Raw genomic sequence first — 19,754 nt, forward strand, 5'->3', positions numbered from 1 at the left:
ATCATCTTTGCTGAGGTGCAGGCCTGGGAAGGTCTTTGTATGTTTGGACTTTTTTTAAATTTTTTAAGGCTTATATCCAGATCCCTCTGAACTCACCTTTGGGACAAGTGAAAAATGCCATCTGTGGATCCTGGCTGAGGAGACATGCTAAGTTGGTGAGGGGGTTTCTTTGCCCAACTGCCTCTGTGGGTGTGTCCTGGGGCCAGATTTATTCTTTATTCTCAGTGCTTTGACAGTTCATGGGCCAGAGGCAGGGCTGGCCAGGTGTATGGGGACAAGTAGGCTTTGGCAGGTGATGGAGTTGGGAGAACAAGGAGCTGGAGCACCAGGCCAGTCTGCTGATGTCCAGTAGGATGAGGGACCAAGGGCTGTTCTGGGATCCACAGAGCCTCCAGGCACAGACCTCTAGTGGCCTGTGGGGAGTGGTCTCTAGGGGATCAAGTTGGCTGACGTTCAGTACAGATCAGGTCATGAGCCGAGGGCTCTGGTTAGGGACAAGGGTGTGCTCATTCTCACCCACCAACCTATAGAGCCTCAGTTGTGGGCAGCCACAGGCTGGAGTGCGGGCACCGTGGGCCCAGTGACCAGGCTCAGGAGGGGCGTGCTGGGTGGGCAGTGACACAGACCCCAGACCAGCCAGGACCCCAAGGACAGGGGTTCACCACCCTACCACCTTGCGCAGAGCCTGGGGTCAGATGTCTGTAGAAAGCATGTATTTCTGCTGGGGTCTCTGATGCCAGCGTTGCTAGGGTGCAGGCCAATGTGAAGTCTCAGGAGGGCCTCTGGTTTCTCATGAGTAGCCGGAAATTGCGATTTTATGTAAAACCTTTTCATTTTAAAATGTTGGCAAGCTAATTCAAAATTTTCAAAAGCTGCATGTGAACCACGCAGGCCCCTGGCAGCAGCAGCGGAGGCTCGAGGGTCCTAGGATGGCTTCAGTGTCAGGGACCCCAGCCCCTGGGAACCTGGCAGCAGCCGGGCGAAGCTCTCCGTGTGGCTCGTGATGTTGCGGAGCTGAAATGCACTGAAGAGGAATTTTTACTTTCCTTTCAAGAATATCGTGAGAGACCTTTCCAGCGGTTCCGTTTCTGTGAGATTCGCTGTCATCGTGGTTGTATTTTTCTTGGAGGCCAGTGGAGAAGCCCATCTGCAGAGCATTAGTGGGGAGGCTGTGTGGCTGGGAAGGCTCCATCCAGGCCTCCAGACAGTCTGGGGGGTGGGGGGTGGGGAGGGAAGGGCACTTGGTTGGGATCAGTCCGCAGACCCCTGGAGACGGGCCTCTGCCGCAAGCACTAGGGCCGCCATCTGCACTGGCCAGGCCTGGGGGCTGAGGGGGTAGACCTCTGCTCACTGCGGCTGTGTGCTGAGTCCCAGTGGCCTGTGCTCCGCTTTCCCAGCATGCTCATCCTTCCCACGGTCCCTGCGGCTTGGGGAGCAAAGATCAGCTGAAGGTGCAATAGGACTCTGGTCAAGTGACTGAGCTCCTCTGTTCTGGGCTGTGTCCCAGAAGCTACTTACATTCTTGGCAAACTCACCAGTAGGACAAACAGGGCTTGTCTTTGTCCTGGGACCTTGGACTGATGAGGACGGAAGGTCTTCACACCCGGGGCAATCTCAGAAAACTCAGCTTGGGCCCTTGGTGACAGAGCTGGCCGCGGCCAGGGCCCCAGTGCCCCCTTCTTTGTGTCCTTCAGTTCCTGGAACATGTGGGTGCTCCCCAAGGGCTGAGGAGGCCCAGAGAGGGTCGGGGAGCCAAGGGGCTCAGCACGGCCCTGGCTTGTTGACCCCTGCCCTGGCTCAGCCTCAGTGTCCCCGTCTTGTAGCTTACAGGCTGTACCCCTCTCCTCACATGTTTTATTTGATTTACACAATGTCTTCAAACACTGAAAGTGAACACTTAAAAGTCAAGAGGTTTCACATTAAGATCTTAATTTTCAGTTTCTCAGAAAGATCAGAAGGCCCAGTACCCGGGGCCTGTTCCTAAAGGCGATGTTTGCAGGGATGTGCCAGACCTCTTCTACCCCGCAGTTTCCTGTCTGGCCCCCTGACTCCTTTGGCCCTGCCTGCTCTGGTTGGTGATGGAGAGAGACTCTGGGAGAAAGACGGCCTCTGGTGGGTAGTTACACACTCACAAGCTATCTCTCTCTCTCTCTCTCACACACATATAATACGCAGATGTGTCCATGTGAACATACATGTGGTGCACACATGTACACGTGCATATGCATGCACAACACAGACTCGTTTACATCTTCCTGGAATGAACCTTGGGACCCGGAGGGGTTTCCCAAGTCCTTTTCTCTTTGGGCAGCCAAGACCCAAGTGAGGGGTCACAGGACTAAATAAGCTGGGACAAAGGGCTAAGCTGGCTGCTGGGCCCTTGGCCTGCGTGAGAGGCACCTGTGCTCCCTCCTGAAGGGGACCCGGGGCTGCAGTGCTCTGAGGCCAGAACAAGACCCTCCAGGCCTTCTGCAGGAAGGACAGCCTCAGAGCGCACTCACCCTGGGTGGGCACAGGCCGTCAGTGGGGGACACTGTGAGGGGGAGTGATGGAGAGCTGATGGGGTGACTTGCCACAGCTCACGTGTGGGGATGTAAGCCACCCCCAGGCCTGCCAGACTGGCCTGGCAGTTTCTGTGCAAAGGGGCTGGGTGGGGCAGGTAGCCTGGTAGGTGGAGGGTGAATGTGCCCATGTGTTGCTGGCCCTGGCAGCCTGGCCCCGCGCCAGCTTCTGCAGAGTCACCTGGTCCCTCTGGATGCTGCTAGCAGGAGACAGGGAGACTGGCCTTATGTTATTAGTGTCTGTCGTGTGTGGCTCCCGCAGCAGCTGAGGGCCAATCCCACGGGAGCACAGCAGTTTTCCCACCTGCCGAGAGGAGGCACAGTGAGCCCAGGGCCCGCTGCCTTGGGGGCTGGTCCCGCCTCAGAGGTATGCTGACCTGCTCTGAATTAGGACCTGGTTGGCTCTCAGGAGAGGAAATAGTAGTAGGAGGACTCCAAGGCTGAATGGTGGGAAGGGTCTGACCGCACTGATGGATGGATGGAGGGAAGGTGGTAGAGAAGGTGGATCTAAATCCACCCACTCAGACCCAGAGGCCTCATCAGCTGCCCCAGCCCCGTCCCCTGTCCCCAGCTTCAGACCCACACCCCAGACGCCCTCCTGGAGGCTGTGATGTCCCAGTCTTGAGTCAGACACCCCCAGACCCAAATCCAAGCCCCAGCTCTGAGCCGCTGAGCAGTTCTCTGCTCCCTCCTCGGGCTCTGGTGTTGACTTGCCTCGTTGCTTTGAGTTACTGTGGTTTCCACATTGAGGGATAGGGAGCCCTGCAGGCCTGGCCTGAACTGAGTGCATACCAGTGGAGTTCAAGTTCGAAGCTCCCCTCCCTGATGGGCGGGCACCTTTTTCTGTGCTGCTTCAGTGGCTGCCTTGGCATTGCTGATCTTGAAAGAAAGTGTCCTGGGCTATTATCTTCAGCATCTCCCTCACCATCTGGAGCTGATCTGTGAACAAGCCTGACCAGTTCTACCCCCAAAATGCCTAGAAATCACACTGCCACCGTTCCTGTCCCTGACTGTGTTGCCTGATTCAATTGTCACGGGCACAAAGACTTCACTTTCCAGTGTCAGAGTCCATTCACTCATTTGTTCATTCACTCGCTCACTCACCCATTCATTCACTCATTCATTTACTCATTAAGTCACTCATTAGTTTATTCACTCACTCATCTATCCATTTATCCATCCGTCCATCCATTCAACAAGTGTTTTCAAGCACCCCTGTGCCAGCCCTGTGCTGGGTGTTGCATATGCACAGACTGGCCTTTGCTTCTGAGGAGTCCTGGTTGAAGGGAGAGGCAGACAAGAGGATGAACCTAGCCAAGTGCTGCTAACACTGTAGAGGCCCAGGGCACGAGCACTGATGTTGCCCTGGTGGGGTGAGCTCCAGGAAGCTCGTCAGAGTGCGGTCGCCAGGCTCTAAGGCCAAGTGGCTGTGCTCCGGCTCCAGGGACAAGGAGGGACAGGGTGTGCTAGCTCAAAGCACAGACTCTGAGGTCTTGCTCCCTGGTTTAAATCCTGGCTTCTCCTTCCACCTCTGTACCTCTGTTTCCTCATCAGAAAAATGGAGGTAGGGGATTTCCAGCAGGTAGGGTTGTTGGGAGGGTTAGTCCCCATCAGACTTGTGAAGAACTTGTTCTTCACAACATCAGACTTGTTGGGTCCAGTGTGGACCCAACGCTGAGTGATGAAGCGTTGCCTTGACCAGAAGGGAAAGCCCCACCCCAGCTGTGGCCACGAGACAGTCAGGCTGTCTGTCACAGGCTGTTGCCCACACTACATTTCTTCGGCAGATGGTTGCTGGGCTACTGTCCCGTGCCCATTTCAGGTGGGCCCTGGATGGGGAAGTCTTGTTCCAAACCGATTCGCTCTCTTGCTTCATCCAGTCAGGTGAGGGGGTGCAGGCACAGTGTGAGGCCATGGGTCCTGAGGTAGGGGGTCACTGAGGCCCTGGGGCAGTTGGGGGGGTCGTCAGCTCTGCAGCTGCACCAGGACAGGCATCCAGGGGAAGGTGGCGCTGGGTAGTCCTGAAGCATGGTAGACCCTCTCATTGGAGCCTCCCTTGTCACCCCAGACCTCATACACTGAGTGGAAGATGAGAACTGCCAGCCAGAGGTCTTCTTGTGGGACACTGGGGTATGTTTGTCACAGTGTTACACAGTAAACTGAACAGACTGAACTCATGTTTAAGAGGACTTACGTACACATGGATTTCCAGCTTTCTGTGAGAGATCAGGACCCCTGGCCACCCTGGGCCTGTACTGCTTTCCCTGTGGCTCCAATGGATGGGTGCTAAGGGGCCCTGGGGGGGTGGAATGTGTGCTCCTTTCCCAGTCCCCAGTATTTCCACTGACTCCCCGGGCCAGGAGTCTGGGACTTCGGATCCTTCATCATTGTGCCCTGTTGTCTATTTTTTTAAAGCCAAAATATATTTCTCTGGCTTAGAGAGGGCTTGATCTGCAACCTTCCCGCTGCTCTCACTCATTTATGTCTCCCCTGGGCATAATCCTATTGGCATTTGAATTTCTGCTGGTCTTTATATTTTTGTGGGCTTCCCTGGTGGCTTAGGCAGTAAAGAATCTGCCTGCAATGCAGGAGACCCAGGTTCCATCCCTGGGTCGGGAAGATCCTCTGGAGAAGGGAATGGCACCCCACCCCAGTATGCTTGCCTGGAGAATCCCACAGACAGAGGAGCCTGATGTGCCACAGACCATGGAGTTGCAAAGAGTTGGACACAACTGAATGACTAGCACTTTTGTTTAACAATTTATTTTTCGTGACATAAAATTCACCATTTTATTTTAAAGTGTATATGTGTGTATGTGCATGCCAAGTTGCTTCAGTCATGTCTGACTCCTTGCAGCCCTATGGACTGTAGCCCACTGGGCTCCTCTATCCATGGGATTCTCTAGGCAAGTGCAATGGAGTGGGTTTCCATGCCCTCCCCCAGGGGATCTTCCTGACCCAGGGATCGAACCTGCATCTCTTACATCTCCAGCATTGGCAGGTGGGTTCCTTACTACAAGCACCACCTGGGAAACCAAAAAATGTATATAATCCACTGCTTTTTAGAATATTCTTATTGTTGTGCAACCATCATTATCATTTAGTTCCAGAACCTTCTCATCCCCCACATGGAAGCCCTGTACCCACTAGCAGTCACTCCCCATGCACCCTCCCTCAGCCCCTAGCAAGTGTTAATTGACTTCCTGTCTCTATGGATCTACCTATTCTGGACACACACAATTTGTGGCCTTTTGGGTCTGGCTTTGCTGCTGGTCTTTTAAAAGAATCTGGCATGCAAGCCCGTGGTTTGTTCCGCGCCATGCCCACCCGATCTTGCCCCTCGTAGGTCTCTGCGGCCCCTCCCTGTGCCCTGGCTGTCCCGGGTACTTGGCCATGGTGTGTCTTCTGGAGGCTGTGGCTGCAACACTGACCACTCTTCAGTCTCCTGGCAGGGCCTGTGGACCAGCCTCCTGGCTCTTTGTTCTGACTTGCCTATGACTATAACCTCTTCTCCACTGACTCTAGGTCCTCTCCAGAAACAGGCATGAAAGAACTTTATTTCTTCATGAAAGCTTTAGTATAAGGCTCTGTCACATATGTTTTTCAGGCTAGTTCCCAGGGAGGGTGTGGCGTTCCGGAGCCCCTCTTTATGGGAGTATAAGGTGCCCGGTGACATGAATGTAAAACACTGCTGCTGCTGCTACCACAAAATATTAGAGCCACAGACTATCGCTCAGTGCAGAAGGAAGGTGCTCTGGGTATGGGTTCACAGCCTGCCTGCATCTCTCGGGCCTGAAATAGGCAGCAGTGTGCTTTTGTGAAGCCCAGAGGCACAACACCGCAGTAGGGAGCAGTGGCGACCGTGCTACGGTGCAAAACTCCAGCACGTTTCCACTGAAGCAGTGGCTTCCTTGCCACTCCTGTGTTGACTCTGAAGTGGCACTGAGGTTCCTCCCAAGATGACCTGCTTGCGCGGGCATGGATCAGCTCTGGACAAGCTGTAAACTGGGAAATGTGGAATCTGAGAAATAGCGCCTCCAACCCCCACAATAACCCCATTCCCAAAGAGGAAATACCAAAACCAGGAGAGCCTGCCATGGGGACCATCCTGGTGCTGCTCTTCAGGTCTGGAGCTGGAGTGGTCGTGTGTGTCTGTGTGTGCGCACGTGTCTGTGGACTGCCTGTCAGGGCCCGGCCGGCCAGCATATCTAGGAGAGGGTGTGTTGGAGGAAAAGGAGACGTGTTTTTAAAGAAGAATTAGAAAAGAGGACAGGGAAGCCAGAACAATGAAGCAGAATCACAGAGGAATCTGGGAGAAACAAGCCCAAATTGGTCAGTTATCGGAGTAATTGTAAATGGATTAAAGTCACCTGTTCACAGACAGATGTTGTTACATTAATGAAACGAAACCAAACCAAACCCCAAACCTAAACTGTGCTGTCACCAGAGCAGGAAAAGGTTGAAAGGAGAAGAGTGGAAACAGACGCCAGGCAACCAAAGGCAGGCTGTCACATCTATGTCAGACTCCGCGGGCTCGAGGCAATTTCCAGGAGAGATGGGTCACCATCTAATGAGGAAGGGTTCATTTCCCCAGATGACAGAACAGTTTTAAAGGTTCACTCATTCAATAAAACAGTCTCAATATATTTGTCATAACTTTGTTAGAAATAGAGGAATTGACAAATCCATCATCATTTCAGGAGATTTCAGCCATTTTTTTCCCAGTTAGTATTGGATTAAGTAGACAGAAAATCAGCAAAGACAAGAAAGTTCTGAATAACACAAATAATGAGCTTGATTTAATGGAAGTAGATAGATTTTGCATCTGATGAGTAGAGGTCCCTCATTTGTCTCTAGCACATGTATAACTCTCATAAAAAAAGTGATCAGTTAAGTGCAAGTCTCATGAAAATTAAAAGAATATTTATGACGCAGATCCTGCTTCCTAACCATCGTGCCTTTAAGCTAGAAATTAATAACTGCCCAAATAAAAATCCCCATTATTTGGAAATAAAAAACATTTAAGTAATTCATTGATCAAAGAAGGACTTAAAATGAAACTTCAAGGATGCTTAAAGCTGCATGATAATAAAAGCACTAAATGTCAAAACTTGGATGGTGATTTATATGAGGGGAAAAAACAAGACTGTAGATTAGAAATACATTTCCAATGTAAGAAGTTAGAAAATAGCAAAAATTACTCAAAGGAAGTGGAAGCGGACAGATAATACAAGATAAGATCAGAAATCAATGAACCAGAAAACCTCTGTTCTAATGATTGTCCCTGTTACAAGGATGCAAGGTCAGTGTTGTCAGATTTTTTGGCTTTCTAAGATAAGTCAGAAATTTGTAATTCTGCAAGAAATTTCTGCATTGAAAAATATGATATAGGCCTTTCAAAACATATGTGTAGCCTGAATTGGGCCTGTGCGCCTCTTTTATGAGCCCTGCCTTCTCTTAAACAGCACTCGGAGGGGCTGTTCACCTCAGTTAACTAGGGATGACAAGGTGACCTGGGGAGGATGGCCAGGAACTGGGCGGGAACTGAGTCTCGGGTCCAGGCCCTGTGCCCAGGGCCCTAGGAGCCTCTTCTGCATACAACACCTCCTCCGGGGCTGTCTTCTCTGTGAGTTTCTGTGTTGATGTATATTTTCATTACTCTTGGGAACAAACCTAGAGGAATTGCTGGGTCATATGGTAAGTGTGTGTTTATCGTTTTGAGAAATGTACCAGACTGTTTTCCAATGTGACCTGAGCATGATGCCTGCTTTCCTGGGTGTGTGTGGGGGGAGGTGTCAGGGCCAGTTCCCGAGTCCCCAGAACATTTCTAGGTCTATGGCTGTGCACGCAGCTCGCTGTGAGTTCTCAGACTTCGTCTCACAGCTCCTGTGTAGGTGCCTGAGAAGGCCTGCTGCTTGTTCCTCATTAGCAGGAACCAGCGTCTCCTTGTGTGTGGGGTCCTGCAGGTTTCTGTCTGTCGTCTGAGGACGTAATGTTCTCAGGCATCGGCCTGTTGGCTTTATCCAGAAATTGAGGAGGCAGCAGAGAGGGTTTGAGCTCTGCTTCTTTGGCTGGAGAATAATTTCCACATTGGGTCTGTGTTGAAGTGAATCCCTCATTGGCAGAAATACAATTCCTGAGGCTTTTCTAGGGTAGCAAGCTCAAACCTTCTCATGTGGATGTTCCTTTCCCATAAGTTCATGATGTTCTTTCACAAGGGCCTGGAGAGATGGAAAGAACCCCATTAATGGGTTGAAAATGGGAGGTTCGGAGATGGCACAGTTAGAAACTGGAGCAGCTGGGACTTGAACCCAGACCCATCTAATGCAGATAGTAGGCTCTTTCTGCTTACACTAGCTTTAGGTAGCACCCTGGATGTCTCTGGGCCTTTCTTGTTGAGTCACCCAGGGCCCCTCTGGCAGAAGCCACCTGTGAGGGCAGAATGGAAAGTGCCCATGGGCTGGCTGACCGTGCAAGGGAGTTAGTATGCTGAGGGAGAGCGCATCATCTCTCACCAGGGAGACTCATTTCCTTTCATCTTGGGAACTCAACTAACTCAGTGGCCTCCCACGACTTTGCACCATGCCACACCTAAAAGCCACAGAGCAGGACCTAGAGGCCTCATTAGCTGGTGCCTGGAGAATCCCAGGGACAGAGGAGCCTGGTGGGCTGCCGTCCACGGCGTCCCACAGAGTTGGACATGGCTGCAGCGACCGAGCAGCAGCAAAATGTGGGTGGTCATGTGGTCACCAAGTATCACCTGGAGTCTGGGCTTGACAGGGAATGACTCAAAGAAATTAGGTCTAGGGTCAGGTCATTCTCTTAGCTTTTCTTTATACCAATATACCAATATACCTTTATACCAAGGTTTTGTGGTGGTTTCACTGGTAAGTTGTGTCTGACCCTTGCAGCCCCATGGACTGTAGCCCACCAGGCACCTCCGTCCATGGGATTTCCCAGGCAAGAATACTGGAGTGGGTTGCCATTTCCTTCTCCAGGGGATCTTCTCCACCCATGTCTCCTGTGTCTCCTGCATTGGCAGGTGGATTCTTTACAGCTGAGCCATCACAGAAGCCTTTATAATAGGTTTATTAATGTATAATCCTATGTTATAATTCACCCATTCTAAGTACACAATTCTGTGAGTTTTGGTGTAGTCACAGCATCACAATCGACTTCTGAACATTTTCATTGCCCCAAAAGAAACCTCGTACTCATTAACACTCATTTCCCATTTCCCCTCAAGTTTTCCTTTCTTCCTTTCCAGTTAGATGGCTTCTATTGCTTTTTCATGCCTAATTGCTCTGACTAGAATTCTAGTATTATGTTGAATAGCAGTTGCAAAAGTGAACTTCCTTATCTGCTTCCTCATCTTAAAGGAAAAGCTTTCCGTCTTTTGCCACTGAGAATAATGTTAGCTGTCATTTTTATCATGCCTTTTCTCATGTTGAGGGGGTTCCCTACTATTCCTAGTTTATTGATGTTTTTATTATGCAGGGTGATGTTTCTTATCATGCAGGGAACAACAGAGGATGAGATGGTTGATTGGCATCACCGATTCGATGGGCATGAGTTTGAGCAAGCTCTGGGAGTTGGTGATCGACAGGGAGGCCTGACGTGCTGCGGTCCATGGGGTCTCAAAGAGTCAGACACGACTGGGCAACTGAACTGAACTGAATGATCATGCAGGGTGTTGGGTTCTGCCAAATATTTTTTTTGCATCAATTGAGATGATTATGTGCTTTATTTTCCTCTATTCTGTTAACCTGCTCTATTCAGTTCAGTTCAGTTCAGTTGCTCAGTCGTGTCTGACTCTTTGCAACCTCATGGACTGCAGCATGCCAGGCTTCCCTGTCCATCACCAACTCTTAGAGCTTGCTCAAACTCATGTCCATGGAGTTGGTGATGCCATCCAACCAACCTGTTGTATTACACTGATTGATTTTTGTATTTTGAACCACCCTTGCCTTCTTGGAGTAAATCTCACATGGTCATGGTGGGATTTTTTTGGAAGAGTTTGACAAGGATTGGTGTTAATTCTTTAAATGATTGGTAGAATTTACCAGTGAAGCAGTCTGATCCTGGCCTCCTCTTTACTGGGGGTTTTTCAATACTGATTTTGTCTCTTTACTTTTTATTTTTGGTGTTGTTTAGTCATTAAGTCGTGTCAGTCTCTTTTGTGACCCAATGGACTAGAGCCCACCAGGCTCCTCCGTCCATGGGATTCCCAGGCAAGAATAGTGGAGTGGGTTGCTAGTTCTTTCTCCAGGGAATCTTCCTGACTCAATGATCAAACCTGCATTTCCTGCATTGCAGGAACCACCAGGGATCTGTTTAAATTTATTAATATTTGGGTTAATTTTGGTGGTTTGTGTGTTACCAGGAATTTTTAAACTTCATCTAGGTTATCTAATTTGTTAGTATACAGTTGTTCACTGTATTCTCTTGTAATTATTTTCATTTCTTTAAGGTCAGCAGTAATGTCCCCACTTTTGTTTCTAATTTTAGTAATTTGAGTCTTCCCTCATTTATCTAGGTCCGTCTGGTTAAATTTTGTCAACTTCAAAGAACCAACTTTTGGTTCCACTGAATCTCCCTATTGTTTTTCTATTCTCTATTTTGTTTATCTCTGCTTTAATCTATATTATTTTCTTTCTTCTGCCAGCTTTGGTTTTAGTTTGTTCTTTTTCTAGTTCCTTGAGGTATGTTTTTATTGATTTGAGTTGTTTATTTTTTTAATGTAGAAGTTTACAGCTATAAATTTTCTGATGAGTACTGCTTTTGCTGTATCCCATAAATTTTGGGTATGTTGTATTTCTCTCAAGATATTTTCTTATTTCCTTGGTAATTTCTCCTTTGACCCATTGGTTGTTAAAGAGTGTGTTGCTTAATTTACATACATTTGTGAATCTTTCCAAGTTTTGTTCCATTACTAACTTCTAATTTTATTCCATTGTGACTGGAGAAGATACTTCATTTGATTTCAACCCTTAAAAGTTTATTGAGACTTATTTTGTGGCCTAACATGATATTCTGGAGAAAGTTCCATTGTATTTGAGAAGACTTCATATTCTGCTATTCTGGGGGGTAGTGTCCTCTGTTTATATCTGTTAGGTCTAGTAGGTTTATAGTGTTGTTCAAGTCCTCTGTTTTCTTATTGATTTTTTGGATAGTTGTCCTATCCATTATTGAAAATGGAGTGTATCTATAATAACTATAAATGGAGGGTACTCCTAAAAAATTGTGAATCACTATATTGTACATTTGTGACTCATATAATATTGTACATCAATTATAGTCCAATTAAAAAATAAAGTGGAGTGTTGAAGTCTCCTCCAAATGTTATTGTAGAACTGGCTATTTCTCCCTTCAGTTCTGTCAGTTTTTGTTTCATATATTTTGGAACTTTGTTGTTAGATGCATATGTGTTTATAATTTTTATATCTTTTTGGTAGATTGGTCCTTTCACCAATGTATAATGTTCCTCTTTGTTATAAATTTTTTTATTTAAAATCTGTTTTGTTTGACATTAGTATAGCTAGCTCAGATCTCTTTTGCTTACTATTTGGATGGAATTTGTTCTTCCAACCTTTTATTTTTAACCAATTTTTGAGTATTTGGATCAAAATTGAGTCTCTTATAGACAGTGTATAGTTGGATCATGGTTTTTTTTTTTTTTTTTTTTTAAAGTCTATTTTGCCAATCTCTGCCTTTTAATTGAAGAATTTAATTCATTTATATTTAAAGTAATTGCTGACAAGAAAGGGCTTACTTCTGCCATTTGCTCTTTGTTTTCTATATGTCATATCTTTTTTTACACTGCAATTCCCCAGTGCTGCTTTTTCTTGCATTTCATTGACTTTTTCTAATGTGTTGTTTTGAGTCTTTTCTCATTTCCTTAACTATATTTTTAAGTCATTTTCTTAGTGGTGATCCCAGGGGATTATAATTATTACCTTTTAAATTTTCATTTATGTATTTATTTATTGCTGTGCTGGGTCTCTGTTGCTGTGTTCAGGCTTTCTCTAGTAGCAGCTTCTCATTGTGGTGGCTTCTCTTGTGGATCTCGGGCTCTAGAGGGTGCAGGCTTCAGTAACTGCAGCACATGGGCTTAGTATGTGGGATCTTCCTGGAGCTGGGCTCGAACCTGCGTCCTCTAGTTGGCAGGCAGATTCTTAACCACTGGACCACTAGGGAAATCCTGTAATTATTATCTTAAATGTATAAAAATGTATTTTGAATGAATACCAAGTTAATTTAAACAATATACAAAAACTACACTCCTATACACCTCAGCCTCCCCCGCCTTTTATGATATCATTGTCATGAATTATATCTTTATGCATTGCATGCCCATTAACATAGGTTGATAATTGTTGTTTTATGCATTGGCTATTAAGTAATATTAGGAAAAAAGAGGACTTAGAAACCAAGATTTGTAGTTTCCTTTACTGCTGTTCTTTATTTTTCATACAGATTTGAGTTATTGTCTGTGTATAAGTATGCTCAGTCATGTCTGACTCTTTGTGACCCTTTGAACTACAGCTTGCAAGTTATTGTCTAGTACCCTTTTATTTTAACTGGAAGGACTTCCTTTAGCATTTCTTGAATGGCAGGCTTACTAACAGCAAACTCCCTCAGTTTTTGTTTATCTGATAATATCTTGATTTTTTCCTTCATTTTTGAAGAATAGTTTTGCTGGATATAGAATTCTTGCTTGACAATATTTTTCTTTCAGCACTTTAACTATGTCATCCCACTATTTCTCTCATCCCTGCATAGTTCTGATGAGAAATCAGCTGTTAATCTCATTGAAGATCCTGTGTAAATGTGGAGTGGCTTCTCTCTTATTACTTTTAAGATTTTCTTTTTGACTTTGATTTTTGATAATTTGATTATAATGTGTCTCAGAATGTATCTCTTTGAGTTTATCCAACTTGGAGATCCTTAGCTGTGGAGATTGATGTTTTGTCAAATTTGGGAAGTTTTTGGCTATTGTTTCTTCAAATATTCTTCCTGCCCTTTTTCTCTTGGCTCCCTTTCTGGGGCTCCCATTATGTGTATGTTGGTGCATTGGAGGTCTCTCACAGGTCTCCTAGGTTTCATCCTGGGTAAGTGACCTATCTTTAAGTTTACTGATTTGTTCATAACGCTCGTTAAACCTATCTAGTGAATTTTTCATTTTAGTTATAATCTTCAGCTTCAGAATTTATTTTGGTACTTTTTCTAATTTCTGTCTATACTGACATTCTCAATTGGTGAGGCATCTTTATCCGGGTTTGCTTTAGGTCTTTTGTTTATGGTTTCCTTTAACTATTTGAGCATATTTAAGACGGTTGATTTGTAGTCTTTGTTTAGCAAGTCCAATGTCTGGACTTCCTCAGGGAAAGCTTCTCTTAATTTCTTTTTTTGCCTGAGAATGGGCCATGCTTTCTTGTTTCTTTGCATGCCTCATAAGTTTTTTGCTGGAAACTGAACATTTTGTGTATTGTAATGTGACAACTCTGGAAATCAGGTTTGCCTCCCTCCTCAGGGTTTGCTGCTGCTTGTTGTGGGTTTTTGTTGTTTCCCTAGTGACTTTTATAAACTATTTTTGTAAAGTCTGTTTTGTTGTGTGTGGCCATTGAAATCTCTGTCCTGTTAGCTATTTGTTTGACATATTTCAATAAATGCTCTGGACCAAAGAAGAAATAATCCTCTTTCAGTCTTTGCAGATTGGCTCTGTGTGGCAGCAACTTTCAGTGCTTAGCCAGATTAAACTGTCTTAAACTTCACTTCATGCTTTCTTGAAGCTCAAAGGTCAATCAGAGGTGAAGGCTTTGGATCTCCCAGGTCTTTTGGGCATGTGTCTCGTCCTGGGTATGTGTGTGCCCTTCCAGATTCCTTGGCATATGTGAGAGTTTTCCAAAGACTTTATTTCTCCAAGTATCTCCTTCCATAGTCTCTTCCTTTCCAGGCTTTTTGATTTGTGTATTGTTTACATTGCCCTGACTGTTGCCCCAAGTGTCTATGGCTAATACATTTGCCTTTAAACGCTTTTAACAAACAGTGCCCAGGAATCCACTTCAGCCCTGGGGAAGCGCCAAAGCAAGAGAAACAAATGCAAGCCCCTGAGCTGATCTTTCGAGGAACAACTAGATAGGTCAAAACACAAAATCACAATTCTTTGAGAATAAGGTTCATATTGCTCTCACTGGTGCCCACAAACAGAATGTGGGCTGCCTTCTTCATGGCCAGCATTGAGGTGGGGAGTAGGGGATGGGAAGTGGGTAAATTAAAACACCACAGCACTCTCTTACTGAAATTCAGCAGCTTCTCTCTTCATTAACCATTTCCCTTGTAAAAAAAAAATTCTTTTTATCAAGGTCTGGAGTTAAAAATAAAAGTTGATTCTGACAGGTTTTACCAGGTTATTTGTTGCTTTTGTGGAAGGACAGATTTTTGGAGTTCCCCTGGAAAAAGTGAAAGTATTGTCCAACTCTTGACTCAGTGGTGTCCGACTCTTTGAGACCCCATGGACTATAGCCCACCAGTCTCCTCTGTCCATGAAATTCTCCAGACAAGAATTCTGGAGTGGGTAGCCATCCCCTCCTCCAAGGGATCTTCCTGACTCAGGGGTCGAACCTGGGTCTCCCCCATTGCAGGCAGATTCTCTACTGTCTGAGCTGCCAGGAAGTTCCTTACTCTGCTATTGATATTTTAGTGATGTCCTCTCTATTACCATATACATCTTATCAGAATGCACTTCAGATTTATGTTAACTTGATTCCAGTGAGCTATGAAATGTTACTCCTATGTAGCTCCAACTATTATTGCCGTACACCTTACATTAGTTTTCTATTGCTGCTCTATGTCCTCAATGATGTTCCTCCTTTCTCTTAGATTCTGTTCACTTTTCTTCTTTTCTTTTACTCGGTTCTTCAAATCACATAAATGTCTTCTGCCAGTTTAGATATACTCTTGTACCCTTTGCTAATTGCACTTTTCAACTCCAAAACTCTCATCTGGTTCTTTTTAAAAATTTTCTATCTCTTTATTGACATTCTTTTTTTTTTTTTCCAGTTTCAATGGATTTTTTTATTTATTTAATATATCACCAACTTCATCTCCCTCCATACCAATAATTGGAATTTCATCTTGTTTCCATGCTGAGTGGTGAAACAATGACAAAGCTAATCAGAATAAGCTACTTCAGAAAGAGAACTAAGCTAACACAGCCCACTTTCTTTAACAGGCATAATATAAATATATGTACTCTAGAATGCACAACGGTTTAGTCTCTAAGAAACTCAAATGGGATCTTGAAGAATGTAGGCAATTACCAGGTACAGCAAAGATGAGCTGAGATGTTCTGCAACTGTTTGAGGGTTCCTGGCACTACATCTCTTGGCCACTAGCTGATTATTGACAAGGGGGAAGACATTAGCTAATGCCAAGTGGAGATGCAGACAATGCTATGTTGACTTAGGGGCTATGCACAGGAACCAGAAGGCAGAAAAGTACTAACCACTGCTGAGAGCATCCACTCCAGGAAGGACTTTACCTTCCAGGAGCTCTAAACTGGCACCACCCCCAGTGCTCACATGACTGACTTTATCCTCCGTGTTCCATTTGGCGCAACAAGTAGCAGTGTCTCCACCACCTATGATGGTGATGCAGCCCCTGGAAGTGGCTTTCACCACCTCATCCATAAGGGCTTTGGTTCCTCGGGCAAAAGCTTCCCATTCAAATACACCCACAGGTCCATTCCACACGATCTGCTTAGCCCGAGCAATAGCCTCAGCATACTTCTTACTGCTCTCAGGACCACAATCCAAGCCCATCCAGCCAGCAGGTATGCCAGAGGCCACAGTGGCTTGGCCAGTCTTGGCATTCTCATCAAACTTATCAGCAGTGACAAAGTCAACAGGCAAAGTAATCTTCACGCCATTCTTGTCAGCTTTGGACATCAGGTCTTTGACAATCTTGGATCCCTCTTCATCAAACAGAGAAGTGCCAATCTCCATGTTGTTGAGCACCTTAAGGAAGGTAAAGGCCATTCCACCACCGATAATCATTTCATTGACTTTGTCCAGCATATTATTGATCAGCTGGATCTTGTCTGCAACTTTAGCTCTGCCCAGGATGGCCAGGAAGGGTCGCTCGGGGCTCTCCAAGGCCTTGGCAAAGTAGTTCAGCTCCTTCTTCATCAAAAAACCTCCAGCCTTCTTTGGCAGATTTACTCCTACCATGGAGCTGTGGGCTCGGTGAGCAGTGCCAAAAGCATCGTTGACATAAACATCCCCTAGCTTAGAAAGTGAAGCTTGGAAGGCTTCTATTTTGGTTGGTTCAGCTTTAACCTTGTTCCCAGAAGCATCTTTTCCCTTCCCTTCTTCCTCCACATGAAAACGAAGGTTCTGCAGCAGGATGACAGACCCAGCAGCTGGGTCAGCACAAGCCTTCTCCACTTCTGGGCCCACACAGTCCTTCAAGAACAAAACATCTTTGCCCAGCAGAGATTTGAGTTCTACAGCAACTGGCTGCAAGGAGTACTTATCAGGCATGGGGACACCATCAGGCCGGCCCAGGTGGCTCATAAGAACAATTGACTTGGCTGCATTGTCCAAGCAGTATTTGATGCTTGGAACAGCAGCCTTGATCCTCTGGTTGTTCGTTATCTGGTTGTTCTTCATAGGAACATTGAAGTCTACTCTCATGACGACCCGCTTCCCCTTCACATCCAGCTTGTCCAGAGTCAGCTTGTTAGAAAGCGACATCTTGGCAATTCAGCTGCAGCGAGAGGCCAGGGGAAGAGACAGCGACAGACTGAGACCGACTCCTTTATTGGCATTCTTTATTTGATGAGACAGTGTCACCATATAGAGCTCCTTTACTTCTGTACTGTATGCTTGATTTCCTTTAGTTTTTTAAAATGTATTTAAAATGGCTCCTTTGAAATATTTGTTACATCTAATATCTGGGCCGTCTCACAGGCAATTTCCATTGCCTGCTTCATTTTCTTGTATTTGGATCATACTTTCTCTTTTCTTTACATTGCTTTCCTCCTCTCTTTCTGGCTTTCAAAAACTGGACATTTTAGGCAATATATTGTAACAACTCTGGATGCCGATTCTCCTCCTCTACTCTGGGGCTTAATTTGGTTGGTGTTTGCGTATTTATTTGTCTCTTGACCTGGGTAGACTGTTGTAGTGAAGTCTGCTTCCCCGGTAGTGTGAAACCTCCGATGTTGCTCCTCAGAGGGCACAGCCTTGAGCATGTGCAGTCACCCTGGGACTGTAACAGTGGCTTTAGCAAGGCTCTTTGACTCTCTCTCTGCTCTCTGTGTTGGCTCTCTGCCTCATTTCAGTTCAGTTCAGTTCAGTCACTCAGTCGTGTCCGACTCTTTGTCACCCCATGAATTGCAGCACGCCAGGCCTCCCTGTCCATCACCAACTCCTGGAGTTTACTCAAACTCATGTCCATTGAGTCGGTGATGCCATCCAGCCATCTCATCCTCTGTCATCCCCTTCTCCTCCTGCCCCCAATCCCTCCCAGCATCAGGGTCTTTTCCAATAAGTCAAGGCTCCCCTAATTGATCGCTGATTATTCTATTCTTTTCAACAATGCCTGGGAACCATAAATTGTATTATAGTCTGATCCAACAGAATTTTAGTAGTGCTAGTTTTTGAGGCAAGTCTTTGAGATTTGTTCTGCCTGTAGGAGGATTCTTCATAACTGTCTCTTTTCCTGATTCTCTTTAGTAAACTAGTAGTTTACATTTGGGCTCCCTTTGCCAACAAAGGCCCATCTAGTCAAGACTATGGTTTTTCCAGTGGTCATGTATGGATGTGAGAGTTGGACTGTGAAGAAGGCTGAGCACTGAAGAACTGATGCTTTTGAACTGTGGTGTTGGAGAAGACTCTTGAGAGTCCCTTGGACTGCAAGGAGTTCCAACCAGTTCATCCTAAAGCAGATCAGTCCTGGGTGTTCATCGGAAGGACTGATGCTGAAGCTGAAACTCTGATACTTTGGCCACCTCATGCGAAGAGTTAACTCATTGGAAAAGACCCTGATGCTGGAAGGGATTGTGGGCAGGAGGAGAAGGGGATGACAGAGGATGAGATGGCTGGATGGCATCACCGACTTGATGGACATGTGTTTGAGTGAACTCCGGGCGTTTGTGATGGACAGGGAGGCTTGGTGTGCTGCGATTCATGGGGTCACAAAGAGTCAGACACGACTGAGCGACTGAACTGAACTGAACTGTGGCTCAGCTGGTAAAGAATCTGCCTGCAATGTGGGAGACCAGGGTTCGATCCCTGGGTTGGGAAGACCCCTTGGAGAAGGGAAAGGCTACCCACTCCAGTATTTAGCTCATTGCCGTTTTAGAGCTACCAGCCTCCTGTTACATGCTTACCACCAAAATCTCTATTGTTGTTGAGAGCATGCTCAGGCTTGAACTTGTCCACACCCTGATTCAAATAAATTCAGCCTTTTGGGGAGAATTTCAGAGTATTCTGTTCTTTGGACCTGTTTTTCTCCTTAGGGAAAATCTGTAAGCCACTACTCCAGGTGCTAGGCAGAAGAGGTAGCCTCTGATCTTTTCAGCTTGCCTTTCCCAGCATGGAATCTTTTTCCTACAAACAAAATAGGGTGAGAATTGGGACCCCAGTATTCTCGCTTTGCTGCCCCTGTAGTAGAGGCTCTTCCCTTTGAATGAGGTTGAGTGGAGGAAGGGTGCCACTGACCTTTCAGCCAGGCTCCCCAGGAATTTTGCCTCTGCAACTTGGAGATGGTGGCCAGCCTATTCCAGTGGGATACTGTACCCCTTGACTGGGATCTGCTGGGAGAGGAAGCTCCATCTTCTTGGCCACATCCATGCTTCATGGTAGAGCTCCCCTTAGATTGATTTGGTGAGGATGGGCTGGGCTGGGGTGAAGTAGGGGGTGAGTTATAATTTAAGTGCCACAGACCTTTCTGTTCTTACTGAGTTCTTTTTAAAACCAAGATTCAATAGATTTCTTGAATATATGATGTTTTTTCTTTGCTCTATGCCCTTAGAACAGTTTAGAGAGACTTTAGATTGTTGTTATTTGGTTTTGTTTTTAACTATTTTCACCAGTTACTGTTTTGCTTAGAAAGGGGCCCATAGGATTTCTCACACCACCATTCTAGAACTGGAATTCAAGACCAGTCATTTTTAACCTTTCTTTA

At 46.1% G+C, this 19,754-nt stretch overlaps 2 protein-coding genes across 2 annotated transcripts in view; one reads left to right on the forward strand and one right to left on the reverse strand.

Moving 5' to 3' along the window:
- ADAMTS2 (ADAM metallopeptidase with thrombospondin type 1 motif 2) overlaps positions 1-19,754 on the forward strand; it is a 254,991-nt gene that overhangs the window by 96,438 nt on the left and 138,799 nt on the right. The window lies entirely within an intron of this gene.
- Positions 15,672-17,372, reverse strand: LOC122699148 (phosphoglycerate kinase 1-like). Its single transcript, XM_043910723.1, has one exon. It carries the CDS (start codon positions 17,315-17,317, stop codon positions 16,064-16,066), a length of 1,254 nt encoding a protein of 417 aa, XP_043766658.1. The 5' UTR covers positions 17,318-17,372; the 3' UTR covers positions 15,672-16,063.

The sequence above is a fragment of the Cervus elaphus genome, chromosome 9, assembly GCF_910594005.1.
Source record: "Cervus elaphus chromosome 9, mCerEla1.1, whole genome shotgun sequence".
Classification (NCBI taxonomy): domain Eukaryota; kingdom Metazoa; phylum Chordata; class Mammalia; order Artiodactyla; family Cervidae; genus Cervus; species Cervus elaphus.